Here is a 13,197-nt window from a genome sequence, read left to right as displayed (position 1 = left end):
CCTTAATGATTCTATTATTCTTTGTTTTCCTTGGACCAGGGGATTTGCTTGACACTGGGTCATGTTTAAATAGATCCAAAGCAGGACAAAAGACCTTGCTCACAGATTTTCCATGGGATGTTTTTCACAGCTGCCTTTCTTCTTTGCCTCTTTGGAGCAAGTGTGATGTTCCAAAAGGTGAGCACTAGTCATGAAAGGAATTCTTTCCAGTGAAGGAGGTGAGGCACTGGAACAGGTTGCCCAGGGAGGTTGTGGATGCCCCCTCCTTGCAGGTGTCCAGGCCAGGCTGGATGAAGCTTTGAGCAACCTGGGCTAGTGGGAGGTGTCCCTGCCCATGGCAGGGGACTGGAACTGGATGATCTTCAAGCTCCCTTCCAGCCCAAACCTTTCTGTGAATTTATGAACTTGCTGTTTCCACTGAACCCCCCTTTTCCTCCCTAAATCCCTGGCCTCAAGAAACCTAAATCCTAAACCATCATTCATCAGGTGGATGACTTTAAGATCCCTTCCAACCCAACCCAATCTATGAATCTATGGGTTAAAAAGGCAAAGTCCAGCTCCTGCTCAAAGCAAACAAACAAAGAGATATCCCAGGATGCTCCAAAGCATCTGCCAGAAGCTGAGGCTGATCTCAGCAGGATGTGCTGCTTAAATACTGGAGATAAGTGACGTTCATTTCAAACCAGCACAGCTAATCCACTGCTGCTCCAGAGAGCCTCACGGGGTGGAGTGGAGAGAGATTTAGATTCTTGCAGGGCTTAATACTTGTTCTCATTTCCATGAGTGTTCTACAGTGGTGCTAACTGTGTGGGACTCCCTTCTCTTGTTTAAGCCAGTGGAAATTAGCCTTGATTACCTTTGGGTGAATCACAGAACTAACCAGGTTGGAAAAGGCCTTTGAGATCATCCAGTCCAACCTATCACCCAGCACTATCTAATCAACTAACCCATGGCACTGAGTGCCTCAGCCAGTCTGATTTTAAACACTTCCAGGGATGGTGACTCCACCACCTCTCTGGGCAGCACATTCCAATGGCAAATATCTCTTTCTGTGAAGAATTTCTTCCTAACATCCAGCCCAAACCTCCCCTGGTGCAGCTTGAGTCTCTCCCCTCTTGTTCTGTCACTGTTGCCTGGGAGAAGAGCCCAACCCCCACCTGGCTACAACCTCCCTTCAGGTAGTTGTAGACAGCAATGAGGTCTGCCCTGAGCCTCCTCTCCTCCAGGCTAAACAGCCCCAGCTCCCTCAGCCTCTCCTCACAGGGTTTGTGTTCCAGACCCTTCCCCAGCTTTGTTGCCCTTCTCTGGACACCTTCCAGCACCTCAACATCTTTCTTGAATTGAGGAGCCCAGAACTGGACACAGTGCTCAAGGTGTGGCCTGACCAGAGCTGAGCACAGGGCAGAATAACCTCCCTTGTCCTGCTGGCCACACTGTTCCTGATCCAGGCCAGGATGCCATTTGCCTCTTTGCCACCTGGGCACACTGCTGGCTCATGTTCAGCCTCCTGTCACCCAGCACCCCCAGGTCTCTTTCTGCCTGGCTGCTTTCCAGCCACTCTGTCCCCAGCCTGTAGCACTGCATGGGGTTGTTGTGGCCAGTGTGTAGAACCTGGTACCTAAATGTGTTAAATCTCATGCTGTTGGCCTTTGCCCATCTGTCCAGCCTGTCAAGGTCCCTCTGCAGAGCCCTCCTACCCTCTAACAGATCAACACCTGCCCCCAGCTTGGTGTCATCTGCAAACTTACTGATGATGGACTCAATCCCTTCATCCAAAGCAAACCCAAGCAAAGGAAGCCTCAGTGGTGGTTGTTAAATGCCCGTCAGTGCTCTTCATTGCTTAGTCTCTTTTAATGCCACAATGGCACTGTCACAGTGGCACAAAGTTCAGACAGCATCACAGAATGCTAGGGACCTCTGAAGATCACCTGGTCCAACCTCCCTGCTAGAGCAGGGTCACCCAGAGTATGTTGATGGCACCTGAGGATGTGGTTTAATGGCCATGGTTGGACTCAAAGATCTTGGAGGTCTTTTCCAACTGAAACAATGCTATGATTCTGTGAGAGCTGGTGGTCCTTAGTGGGGTCCTGCTGCATGAGTCACCATTTTGATTCCTGCTTTCCCTCTTCAGCTGCCACAATCAACCCATGTCCTTCATTACATCCACTTGAAAGCAATTATTAAAGCCAAGGCATGAGCCCAAATCCTCTCCAGCGAGGAGCAGACGTGCCTGAGAGCTTGTGTCTATAATTTGGGCAGGGCTGATCCTCAGAGCAGGAGTGTTTCTGTTGCAGAGGGTGCAATCTATCAACGTGTCATTTGAGGCTTTTTTCTCTTTCTCTTGGGTCTAAACAGCAGCTCTGCCACTCAGCAGCTCGGCTCCTGCTTTGTTCCCTTAATTCACACCAGCCTCAATTAAGCAAAGTTATAATTTGTGGGCTAGGAGTTAAGCAAAATGCTCTTGTTTCAGTAATTAAGTTGGGAAGCTCAGAGTGGAGAAACAAAGCCCTGTCACACTCAGCACCCCAGGGACCTTCCCCTCCTCACCCCCGTGGGCTGCAGCGGTTGCTGGCTGTCAGGATCTCCAGCCAGGAGCTTCCAAGTGCTCCTCCTGCTCCTTGCTGCAGCCAGAATCATCCTGGCACAAGAGGTTGCTTAAATACAGTTGGAAGAATCATCTTGGCACAAGGTGTTGCTTAAGTACTGTTGTGCCTGCTCAGCTCTGTGACAGCAGCAGAGAGGTCCAGAGTGTGCCCAGCACCGTGTCTCTGGCTTTCCACCAGCACAGGCAAGAGGAGCTGAGATGCTTTTCAAACAGGCTTCTGAGTTTCAAGGTGTTTGGCTAAAGCTGTGTGGCATCATTAGGATGCTAAAAGCTCCCTTATTAAAGATGATTAAGAGGCAGCATGGTTGAAGGGCTACGAAGATGGTGAGGGAATCAGGACATCTCTCTTAGGAAGAAAGGCCAAGGGACTTGGGGCTGGTTAGCCTGGAGAAGACTGAGGGGGGCTGCAGTGATAGGACAAGGGGGAATGGATTGAAGCTTGAGGAGGGCAGGTTTAGACTGGAGATTAGGAAGAAATTAGGGTGGGGAGCCACTGGAACAGGTTGCCCAGGGAGGTTGTGGATGCTTCTTCCTTGGAGGTGCTCAAGGCCGGGTTGGATGAGGCCTTGAGCAGCCTGGGCTGGTGGGAGGTGTCCCTGCCCATGGGCAGGGGGTTGGAACTGGATGAGCTTGAAGGTCACTTCCAACCCAACCCATTCCATGGTTCTGTGAATTTTCTCCATGCTGATCAATACCTAAGGGTGGGTGTCAGGAGGACGGGGCCAGCCTTTTGTCAGTGGTGCCCAGTGATGGGGCAGGACATAACAGGCACAAACTTGAACGTAGGAAGTTCCATCTCCACCCAAGGAGAAATGTTTTTACACTGAGGGTGGTAGAACACTGGGGCAGGCTGCCCACAGAGGGGATCTTATCAATGTCTGTAAATATGAGGGGTGGGTGTCAGGATGAAGGTGCCAGGCTCTTTTTGGTGGAACAGGCTGCCTGGAGAAGTTGTGGACTCTCCATCTCTGAAGACATTCAAAGCCTGCCTGGATGTGTTCCTGTGTGACCTGCCCTGGGTGATCCTGCTCTGGCAGGGGGGTTGGACTGGATGATCTCTAGATGTCTCTTCCACCCCTAACATTCAGTAATTCTGTGATTCATCTCTGGAGACATTCAAAACCCACCTGGATGTGTTCCTGTGGGACCTTCTTTAGGTAAACCTGCCTTGGCAGGGGGGTTGGATACAATGATCTCCAGAGGTCCCTTCCAAGCTCTGCCATTCTGTGACTGTGATGCTGGTGTGATTGCTCAGGGGGGTCCAACAGGATGATTTCCTTTTCCAGCACTTGATGTCTTCATAACTCTCTTGGTATATCACTGAAGAATTGAGCACAGCCAACCCCAATCAGCTGCTCACATGTTCCCAGGTGTATCAGCCCTGTTCATCACCTCAGGTTTAAGAAGCTGGGGAAGCTGAGAGCTCCTCTTGCTTTCCCTGGGTGTGCTAAGCTGATTTTCATTGATTTGTGCTTGGGAGTTAATCAGCCAGCCCAGCCCTTTCTTATTCCATTTGCCTCTGTGCTTTCTTTTGCTTGTAAGTGATATCTTTGAAGTGTATTAAAAGAATGAGTCATGTTGGAGCTCCTTAAATGTCTTTTTTTTTTTTTTTTTCTGTTGGTTTGTTTTTCTCTCCCTCTCCCCCTCTCCCCTTTCCCTCCCCCCTCTAGTCATCCATTTTTCATGATGTTCAAACCATAATCTGTGTAATGAACGTGGGGAAAACATTGCTGTGTGGAGCTGCCTCTGTGCAGCTGAGCTTTGGAGATACCTCTGCCATTCTTTGCATGGTTGGCTGCTCTCCTGTAAGGAGGTTTCAACCCTTTTACAGCCTCTCAGAGCTGGGCTAAAAATAAAGAATAAAAATTAATGTACTCCCTGGTTAGCACTCTCCTGACTTGTCTGCTCGTTCACAGACATGGAATGGTAGGGGCTGGAAGGGACCTCTGGGGATCATCAAGCCCAACCCCCCCCGCCAAGGCAGGTTCACCTAAAGAAGGCCACAGAGGAACACATCCAGGCAGGTTTTGAGGTGGAAACTCCACCACCACTCAGGGCAGCCTGCTCCAGGGCTCCATGACCCTTAAAGATGTTTCTCCTCATGTTCAGATGGAACTTTCAATGTTCATGTTTGTGCCCTTTACCACCTTGTCCTGTCACTGGGCACCATGGGAAAAAAAAACTGCTCCCATCCTCCTGACATCCAAATTCTCTCAGTCTTTGCATCCAGTTCTGGTGTTCCCATCATAAGAAAGATGTGGACTTGTTGGAGAAAGTCCAGGGAAAACTGAGAAGAGAAAGCAGAGAGCTGGGTCTTGCAAGAGCTGCTCTTTAATGGCTTGAGGACAGGAGGATTGAGCAGTCTGAGAAATGGATTATTCCCCAGGGAGAAGCCCACCAGAGGGTTTGGTGGGTTAGTGCAGCAGGGTTCTGGGTGGCTGTAAAGACAACAGACAGAATCAGTCAGTGGTAAGCAGGGAAAGCAGCCTCTGCTTCAGAGAGTCAGAGAGTCCTTCTGGTTGGAAGAGACCTTTCAGATCATCAGGTCCAACCATTAATGCAGCACTGCCAGGTCACCACTACACCATGTCCCTCAGCACCACATCTGCAAGGCTTTGGAATCCCACCAGGGGTGGGGACTCTGCCACTGCCCTGGGCAGCCTGGGCCAGGGCTTGTCAACCCTTTTGAATGAGAAATTGTTCCTCAGGTCCAGCACAAATCTCCCCTGAGGCAACTTGAGGCCATTTCCTCTTGTCCTATCATTACTAAGGAGAAGAGACCAACATCCACCTCATTCCAGCCTCCCTCCAGGGAGTTGTAGCGAGCAGTGAGGTCTCCCCTCAGCCTCCTTTTCTCCAGGCTGAACCACCCCAGGTCTCTCAGCCACTCCTCACAGATGCTCTCAGTGCTCATCACCTCACCCTGCACAGTCTGGTTACTTCCCATCCCATGGACTGGCAGTTTTTTCCCTCTTGGTTGCAGATACAAGGTGTCAGCACTGTGACCTTTGCTGCTGCCAAGCCAGGGGAGAGCAGGAGGGATGGGGCTTTGGGGGCCCAGGAGTGATGGTGGTGGCCTTTTGGCTGGCAGGCAGCACTGGGTGGGAGAGCTGCAATCACTGCCCATCAGTCTTATTGAATATCCCTCAAAGTCTGTAGAGTCATGCAGTGCACTGCTTTGGAAGAGACCTCTAAAGGTCATCTGGTCCAAACCCCTTCAGTCAGCAGGGACATTTTCAACTCCAGCAGGTTGCTGAGCCCCATCAAGCTTGACCTTAAATGTCTTCAGGGATGAAGTCTCTGCTACCTCCCTGGGCAACCTGTTCCAGTGTCTCACCACCCTCAGAGTAAAGAACTTCTTCCTAACGTTCAATCTAAATCTCCCCTGCTCTAGTTTCAAAACATTTGCTCTTGTCCTATCAATCACCACAAGTCCTTGTCAAAAGTCCCTCCCCAGCTCTCCTGTAGCCTCCTTCAGGTACTGGAAGGCTGCTCTAAGGTTTCCCCAGAGCCTTCTATTCTCCTGGCTGAACCACCCCAACTCTTGCAGCCTGTCCCCATAGGAGAGATGCTGCAGCCCTCTGATCATTTTTGTGGCCCTTCTCTGCATCAGGTCCATGTCATTTTGTGTAGAGGACTCTAGAGCTGGACACAGCACTCCAGGTGAAGCCTCCCCAGAGCAGAATGGCAGAATCCCCTCTCTGGATCTGCTGGCCACTCTTCTTTTGCTGCAGCCCAGGATGTGATTTTTCCTTCTGATCTTCAAGTGCATGTTGTTGGCTCAATGTCCCTGTGGAGTTCTCCTTGGGATGAATCCTTCAGCTCTCAGTGTTTCACAAAGCAGCAGGGAGGACTCTTTGTGCAGGATTAGAGAAGTTCCTAGGTTGTTCTGGTGGCCTTTGACCAGCATAGCACAAGCTGCTTTTTAATGTCATCAAGTCACTTCTGCTCATTGGTAAACAACAAGAGCTTCTCTACAGCTCCAGTATAAGCCTGGGGTTTCACTCTCCCTCCAGGAGGTGCAGGCAGAGAAGGGCTTTCTTAGTTTTTCCCAGTATTTGCTGGATTAATTAAAACAAAAATACCTGAAGAGGGCCTACAAGAAAGCTGGGGAGGGACTTTTGACAAGGACTTGTAGTGATAGGAGGAGGGGGAATGGATTGGAGCTTGAGGAGAAGAGATTTAGAATGGAGATTAGGAAGAAGTTCTTTGCAGTGAGGGTGGTGAGACACTGGAACAGGTTGCCCAGGGAGGTTGTGGATGCTTCTTCCCTGCAGGTGTTCAAGGCCAGGCTGGATGAGGCCTCGAGCAAGCTGGGCTGGTGGGAGGTGTCCCTGCCCATGGTGGGGGTTGGAACTGGATGATCTTCAAGGCCCCTTCCAGCACAATCCATTCTGCTCTTCTGGAGCAGGCTGCCCAGAGAGGCTGTGGAGTCTCCTTCTCTGCAGACTTTCAAGCCCTGCCTGGATGTGTTCCTGTGTGACCTGCCCTGGGTGATGGTGCTCTGGCAGTGGGCTTGGGCTGGATCTCCAGAGGTTCCCTCCAACCACTCTACGATTCTTGTGACTCTCCACGGGGGGCACGAAACAGACTGCCGGGCTTTGCTGCAGTGCCAGCACTGCCCAGAGCTTGTGAAGGGTTAAACTAACAGCAGTGCTTTCCATGTCTCTCCTCAGGGGGTGACCTACTGTGGTGAAAGCTCAGCCAGCAACCTGACCATGGCCAACGTGCCCTGGCACGAGGAGGTGGTGCGCTTCGTCCAGGAGCTGGCTGACCTCAGCCCCGGCTACGAGCTCGCCTGTGAGCACGAGCACTCCAACTGCCTCCTCATAGCTCAGCAAAAGGTGAGGCTCCCCCAGGCTCTGCTACCAGCCACCACACCTTGCCATCTCACCAGGGACAATGGTGTGAGGGTGGATTTAGACATCAGGAGGAAGCTCTTCACAGCGAGGGTAGTGCGGTGGAACACTGCAACAGGTTGCCCAGGGAGGTGGTGGAGGTCCCATCCCTGGAGACACTCAGTGCCAAACTTGGTGTCACCATCAAGTTGGGGCAACCTGATCTAGTTGGGGATGTCCCTGCTTCCTGCAGGGGGGTTGGGCAAGAAGAGCTTCAAGAGTCCCTTCCAGCCAAACGCAACCTATGATTCAGGTCTGGAGGAGGCCACAAAGATGATCAGAGGGCCTGTGAGCACAGGCTGAGAGAGTTTGGGCTGTTCAGCCTGGGGAAGGGAAGGCTCCAGAGAGACCTTAAAGCAGCCTTCCAGTACTTGAAGGGGGCTACAGGAGAGCTGGGGAGGTCCTATTGGCAAGGGCTGGGAGTGACAGGAGAAGGGACAGTGGCTTTGAGCTGGAAGAGGAGAGATTGAGACTGGAGATGAGGAAAAAGTTCTTTAGAGTGAGGGTGGAGAGCCACTAGAACAGGCTGCCCAGGGAGGTTGTGGATGCCTCCTCCCTGGAGGTGTTCAAGGCCAGGCTGGATGAGGCCTTGAGTAACCCTGGGCTAGTGGGGAGTGTCCCTGCCCATGGCAAGGGGGGTTGGAGCTGGCTGATCTTTAAGGTCCCCTCCAACCCAAACCGTTCTATGATCTTCTCCTTGGAGGTGCTGCAATATTGCTCTGTTCCAACACATTTTCTCTCTCAGGTTAGCTGGATGCTTTGTGAGGAAATAAGTGGTACAGTTTGTGTTACAGAGAGGGCTGTGGAACACCTGCTGGAGCTGCTGCAGGTCATAGCTGGTTGTGATAACTCTCAGGCAAGAAGCATTTAACAGCTCAGGGCAGCACCTCCTGTGCTTTGTCAGCCTCTCTGCCTCTTGAGAAAGGCTCTGCTGGTTTCTCTTGTTTCTGTTTGTTTTCCTGATGGTTTTCAGTGATATATACAGCTAGGTAAGGATTCATAGAATGGTTTAGGTTGGGAGGGATCTCAAAGATCATCTAGTTCCAACACCCCTGCCATGGGCAGGGACACTTCACACCAGACCAGATTATTCAAGGCCCCTCCAACCTGGCCTTGAGCATTGCTAGACTTGGAGTCTTCACAGCTTCCCTGGGCAACCTGTTCCAGTGCTTCACCACCCTCCTGGGGAAGAAATTCTTCTTAATGTCTCATCTCATCCAGCTTCTTCCATTTTGAAGCCATTCTCCCTCGTCCTGTCACTCTATGCCCTTGCTAAAAGACTGTCCCCAGCTCTCCTGTAGCCCCTTTCACATACTGGAGGGATGCTCTAAGGTCTCCCTGGAGCCTTCTCTTCTCCAGGCTGAACAACCACAACTCTCTCAGCCTGGCCTCACAGCAGAGGGCTTTCAGCCCTCCCAGCACTGCTGTGGCCTCCTCTGGCCATGCTCCACCAGGTCCCTGTCTGTGCTGAGCTGAGGACTCCAGAGCTGCCCCAGCACTGCAGGGGAGGTCTCAGCAGAGGGGCAGAATCCCCTCCCTGCCCCTGCTGCCCACTCTGCTGGGGGTCAGCCCAGGCCAGGCTGGGGCTGGGCTGGCAGCACTCAGTGCCAGCTCATGTCCAGCTCTGCACCCCCAAGTCCTTCTCCACAGGGCTGCTCTCCAGCCCTTCACCCCCACTCTGTGTTGCTATCAGGGATCCTGATCCACAGCCACCTTCCTGTTTTGAAGGAGGCAAGAGGAAGAAAACCACCTTCCAGGAACAGAACCTTTCCTACTGCCACTTGCACTATGGCTGTTGCTTGGGCACTGAGACACCTTGTCCTCAGCTGGGGAGCAACCCCATCCCATGTTCCTGCCCCTTCTGCCCACACTGAAAAGCCTCCCAGAAAGATAATCAACATTGGAACACTGTGCTAGCTGAGCAACTGCTGGAGCAGCTCCTCATTATGCTAATTGGGCTCATTATACTCTTTGCATGTTCCTCACTTGTGTTTGAAGTTAGGAGCACTCTGATGTCCCTCACAGAAATGGGAGCTGCTTGCCAGTGAGTGGTGGTGCAGGGCTGGCCACGTGAGGTGAGTGGCAGCACTCACTTTTCAAATCACCACTTGCCAAAGCCTCAAAATACTTTAAGCAGCAATGAAACTGATGAGTCTGTGTTGAAAAGTTCTGCACAGCTACAAAACTGTCACTTGCTTTTGTGACCTCTTGCTGGAGCAGGTCCAAAGAAGGGCAACACAGCTGATGAAGAGTCTGGAGAACAGGGCTGGTGAGGAGCAGCTGAGAGAACAGAGCTCTGGGCAGCCTGATGTAGTTGAGGATGTCCCTGCTTACTGCAGAGGGGGTTGGACTGGATGACCTTTGGAGCTCCCTTTCAGCCCAGACCATTCTGTGTTTAGCCTGGAGATGAGAAGGCTGAGGGGAGACCTCATTGCTCTCTACAGCTCCCCAAAAGGAGGCTGGAGCCAGGTAGGGGTTGGACTCTTCTCCCTTGTATTGAGTGATAGAACAAAGGAAATGGCCTGAAATTGTGCCAGGGGAGGTTTAGTTTGGAGATTAGGAAACATTTCTTTGCTGCAAGAGTGGTCAGGGATTGGAACAGGCTGCCCAGGGAGGTGGTGGAGTCCCCATCCCTGGAGGTGTTCAAGAAACCTGTGGCCATGGCACTTGGGGCCATGGTTTAGTGGCCACGGTGGTGTTGGGTTGAAGGTTGGACTCAATAATCTTGGAGGTCTCTTCCAACCAAAACAATTCTGTGATTCCATGGGAACAGCTGGAAAGGAGCAGAGAGAAGCAGAACATCCAGCCTGAGTTTTGATTGAACTCACCTGAAAGTTGCTTTATTTACACTCTCAGCCTCGGTTGTTGCCATGGGCAACGGTGCCTGAGCAAATCCATGCAGAAATATCCTTCTCCATTGGAAGTGAGGGGCCCAGGGAAAGAAAGGAAACAGATTGTCACCTAACTTACTGCTTCATAATTTAAACAACACCATTAGTAACAAGAATAGATTGATACTGGCCCAGGAGGAATTCAACAGCTGCTTTGCTTTCCACAGCCATTAGCAGAAGGAGTCTTTTGGAAACAATCTATACAGGGGACTGAAAATAGCTAATAAAAAATAAATTTCTTTCTATTCTGGTTAATTCTAAATTTCAGGCTCCAGTGGAGGATAAAATTTGTCAGGGTGTGTTATTTGCAGGAAAAACCTGTGCTCTGGGAGCAATTAAACTGCAGTGAGTAATTGCAAAATCAAAAGGTGTCTTAAAAGTTTAAGGAGCTGCAGGAAGGCAGCCATAAAAATCGTTAAGGAATGTGATTTATTTCACTGTGTCCTGCTAGGGCTGAGCTTGGGGGTGCTCAAACAATGCTCGTGTGGATGATTTCAAACAGCAATAGTGAAATGCCAGCTGGTATGAAAGAGGCTGGAAGTGTCAGAGGAATGATGCACCTCATTTGTAGGCTCTGCTCCTTGGTTTCTGGAGATGAGTGATGGGCACCTGCTTGCTTCCTGAATAAGGGGTTAGCTTCTTAAGTCCAGGGATTGAGGGAGAAAAATGGATTTTAGGTGGAAGAAACAACAATTTTGTAAATTGTTAGGTCTGGGCTGGAAGGGAGCTTAAAGATCATCCAGTTCCAGCCCCCTGCCATGGGCAGGGACACCTTCCACCAGCCCAGGTTGCTCAAAACCTCATCCAATCCAGCATTGAACACCTCCAGGGAGGGGTTATCCATGACCTCCCTGGGCAACCTGTTCCAGTGTCTCCCCATCCTCACTGTCAAGAATTTCTTCCTAATCTCCAGTCTCAATCTGCCCTCCTCAGGCTTCAATCCAGTTTGTAGTTCTGGTGTAATTTTCTTTTCTCAGGAAGTGGAGGTGATACCTAGGTAGGAGCTGTTGTGTTTGCAGGGGTACCTCAGTGTCTTAAAAATCCATCATCAGGCTTTCAAGTTTTTTCCTGCACCCCCTCCTTTTTTTATCTGCTGGCCAGCAGTGGGTTCCTGGAGTCTTTGAGTGTCTTTCTGCAGCTACAGGTGAGGTGCCTGGGAATCACAGAATGGTGTAGGGGCTGGAAGGGACCTCCAGAGATTATCAAGCCAAGGCAGGTTCACCTAAAGAAGGTCACACAGGAACGTGTCCAGGCAGGTTTAGAATGTCACCAGAGATGGTGACACCACCACCTCTCCTGGGCAGCCTGCTCCAGCACCCTTGAAGTAAACAAGTTTCTCCTTAAGTTCCATCACCCTTAAATTGAAGAAGTTCCTCCTCATGTGTAGCTGGAACTTCTTATGTTCAAGTTTGTGCCTGTTCCCCCTTGTCCTGTCACTAAGGGAAAGCCTTCAGGACTTGATGGGTCCAGGAGGTGAGGTGTGTCCCACCTAACCTCAGAGAGCCTTGGATCTGCCACTCCTGCACTAACCAAGCGCAGCCTGGGGGACATAGTAACCTGGCCAAAGGTGCTCATCACTCTCCATCAGCCAAGAAATCTTCCCAGCAAAGAGGAAATCAGCCTTCCCCTTGCCGTGTCTGACCTGTGGGGGCTTGGCTGGGATGTGAAGGCTTCACGTGCGTCCTGGCTGCGCTTGCAGGAGGCTCAAGAGGTTGGGTGAAAGGCATTGAAGTTGTTCCATGCTGAGCATTTCATCTATATTTAGGGAGGGAAAGGAAGCACTTAACTACCAGCTGCAGATCCACTAACAAGGGTTACATCAGAGAAAAATAGTCCCTCACATTTTGTTTCCTTCCTGCCTTGCAAATCATCTGGAGGGTGTGAGCTGTCCTTGCGATCCGGCGTCCCAGATCCACCACTGGGAGCATGTTCCCTGCCTGCTCCCCCATCAGCCACCCCTTACCTGTGACAGCACTGCAGTGCAAGGGGAAACACCAAACTGGAGTTGCTGCTTCATGTCAGGAGGTCACCAAAGAGGTGCAGCATCCTCCTGTCTGCAGCAGACACGGGATGGGGTTGCTCCCCAGCTGAGGACAAGGTGTCTCAGTGCCCAAGCAACAGGCATAGTGCAAGTGGCAATAGGAAAGGTTCTGTTCCTGGAAGGTGGTTTTCTTCCTCTTGCCTCCTTCAAAACAGGAAGGTGGCTGTGGATCAGGATCCCTGATAGCAACACAGAGTGGGGGTGAAGGGCTGGAGAGCAGCCCTGTGGAGAAGGACTTGGGGGTGCAGAGCTGGACATGAGCTGGCACTGAGTGCTGCCAGCCCAGCCCCAGCCTGGCCTGGGCTGATCCCCAGCAGAGTGGGCAGCAGGGGCAGGGAGGGGATTCTGCCCCTCTGCTGTGCTCTGCTGAGACTCCACCTGCAGTGCTGGGACCAGCTCTGGAGTCCTCAGCACAGCACAGACAGGGACCTGGTGGAGCATGGAGGCCACAGCAGTGCTGGGAGGGCTGAAAGCTCTCTGCTGTGAAGCCAGGCTCACAGGTTCAGCCTGGAGAAGAGAAGGCTCCAGGGAGACCTTCTGGTGACCTTTCAGTGCTTCAAGGGGAGATCAGAAAGCTGGGGGCAGACTTTTTCTCAGGGCCTGTTGTGACAGAGCAAGGGGTGATGGTTTGAATTGGAAAAGGGAGATTCAGACTGGAAGAGAAGGAAGAGAATTTTTTACAGTGAGGGTGGTGAGACCCTGACCCAGATTGCCCAGAGGGGTGGTAGAAGCCCCATCCCTGGAACCAATCCAGGTCAGGTT

The 13,197-nt window shown here is 51.5% G+C and overlaps 1 protein-coding gene across 1 annotated transcript in view; it reads left to right on the top strand.

Moving 5' to 3' along the window:
• Positions 1 to 13,197, top strand: part of LOC128977105 (S-adenosyl-L-methionine-dependent tRNA 4-demethylwyosine synthase TYW1-like) — a 122,832-nt gene that overhangs the window by 100,160 nt on the left and 9,475 nt on the right. The window contains exon 15 of the mRNA XM_054394574.1: positions 7,282 to 7,449. Within this exon, the coding sequence (XP_054250549.1) occupies positions 7,282 to 7,449 (168 nt within the window). The remainder of the gene's footprint in view (positions 1 to 7,281; positions 7,450 to 13,197) is intronic.

Source organism: Indicator indicator, chromosome 30, assembly GCF_027791375.1.
Source record: "Indicator indicator isolate 239-I01 chromosome 30, UM_Iind_1.1, whole genome shotgun sequence".
NCBI lineage: Eukaryota > Metazoa > Chordata > Aves > Piciformes > Indicatoridae > Indicator > Indicator indicator.
The sequence above is the reverse complement of the archived record's forward strand: the minus strand, read 5'-3'. Positions and strand labels throughout refer to the sequence as shown.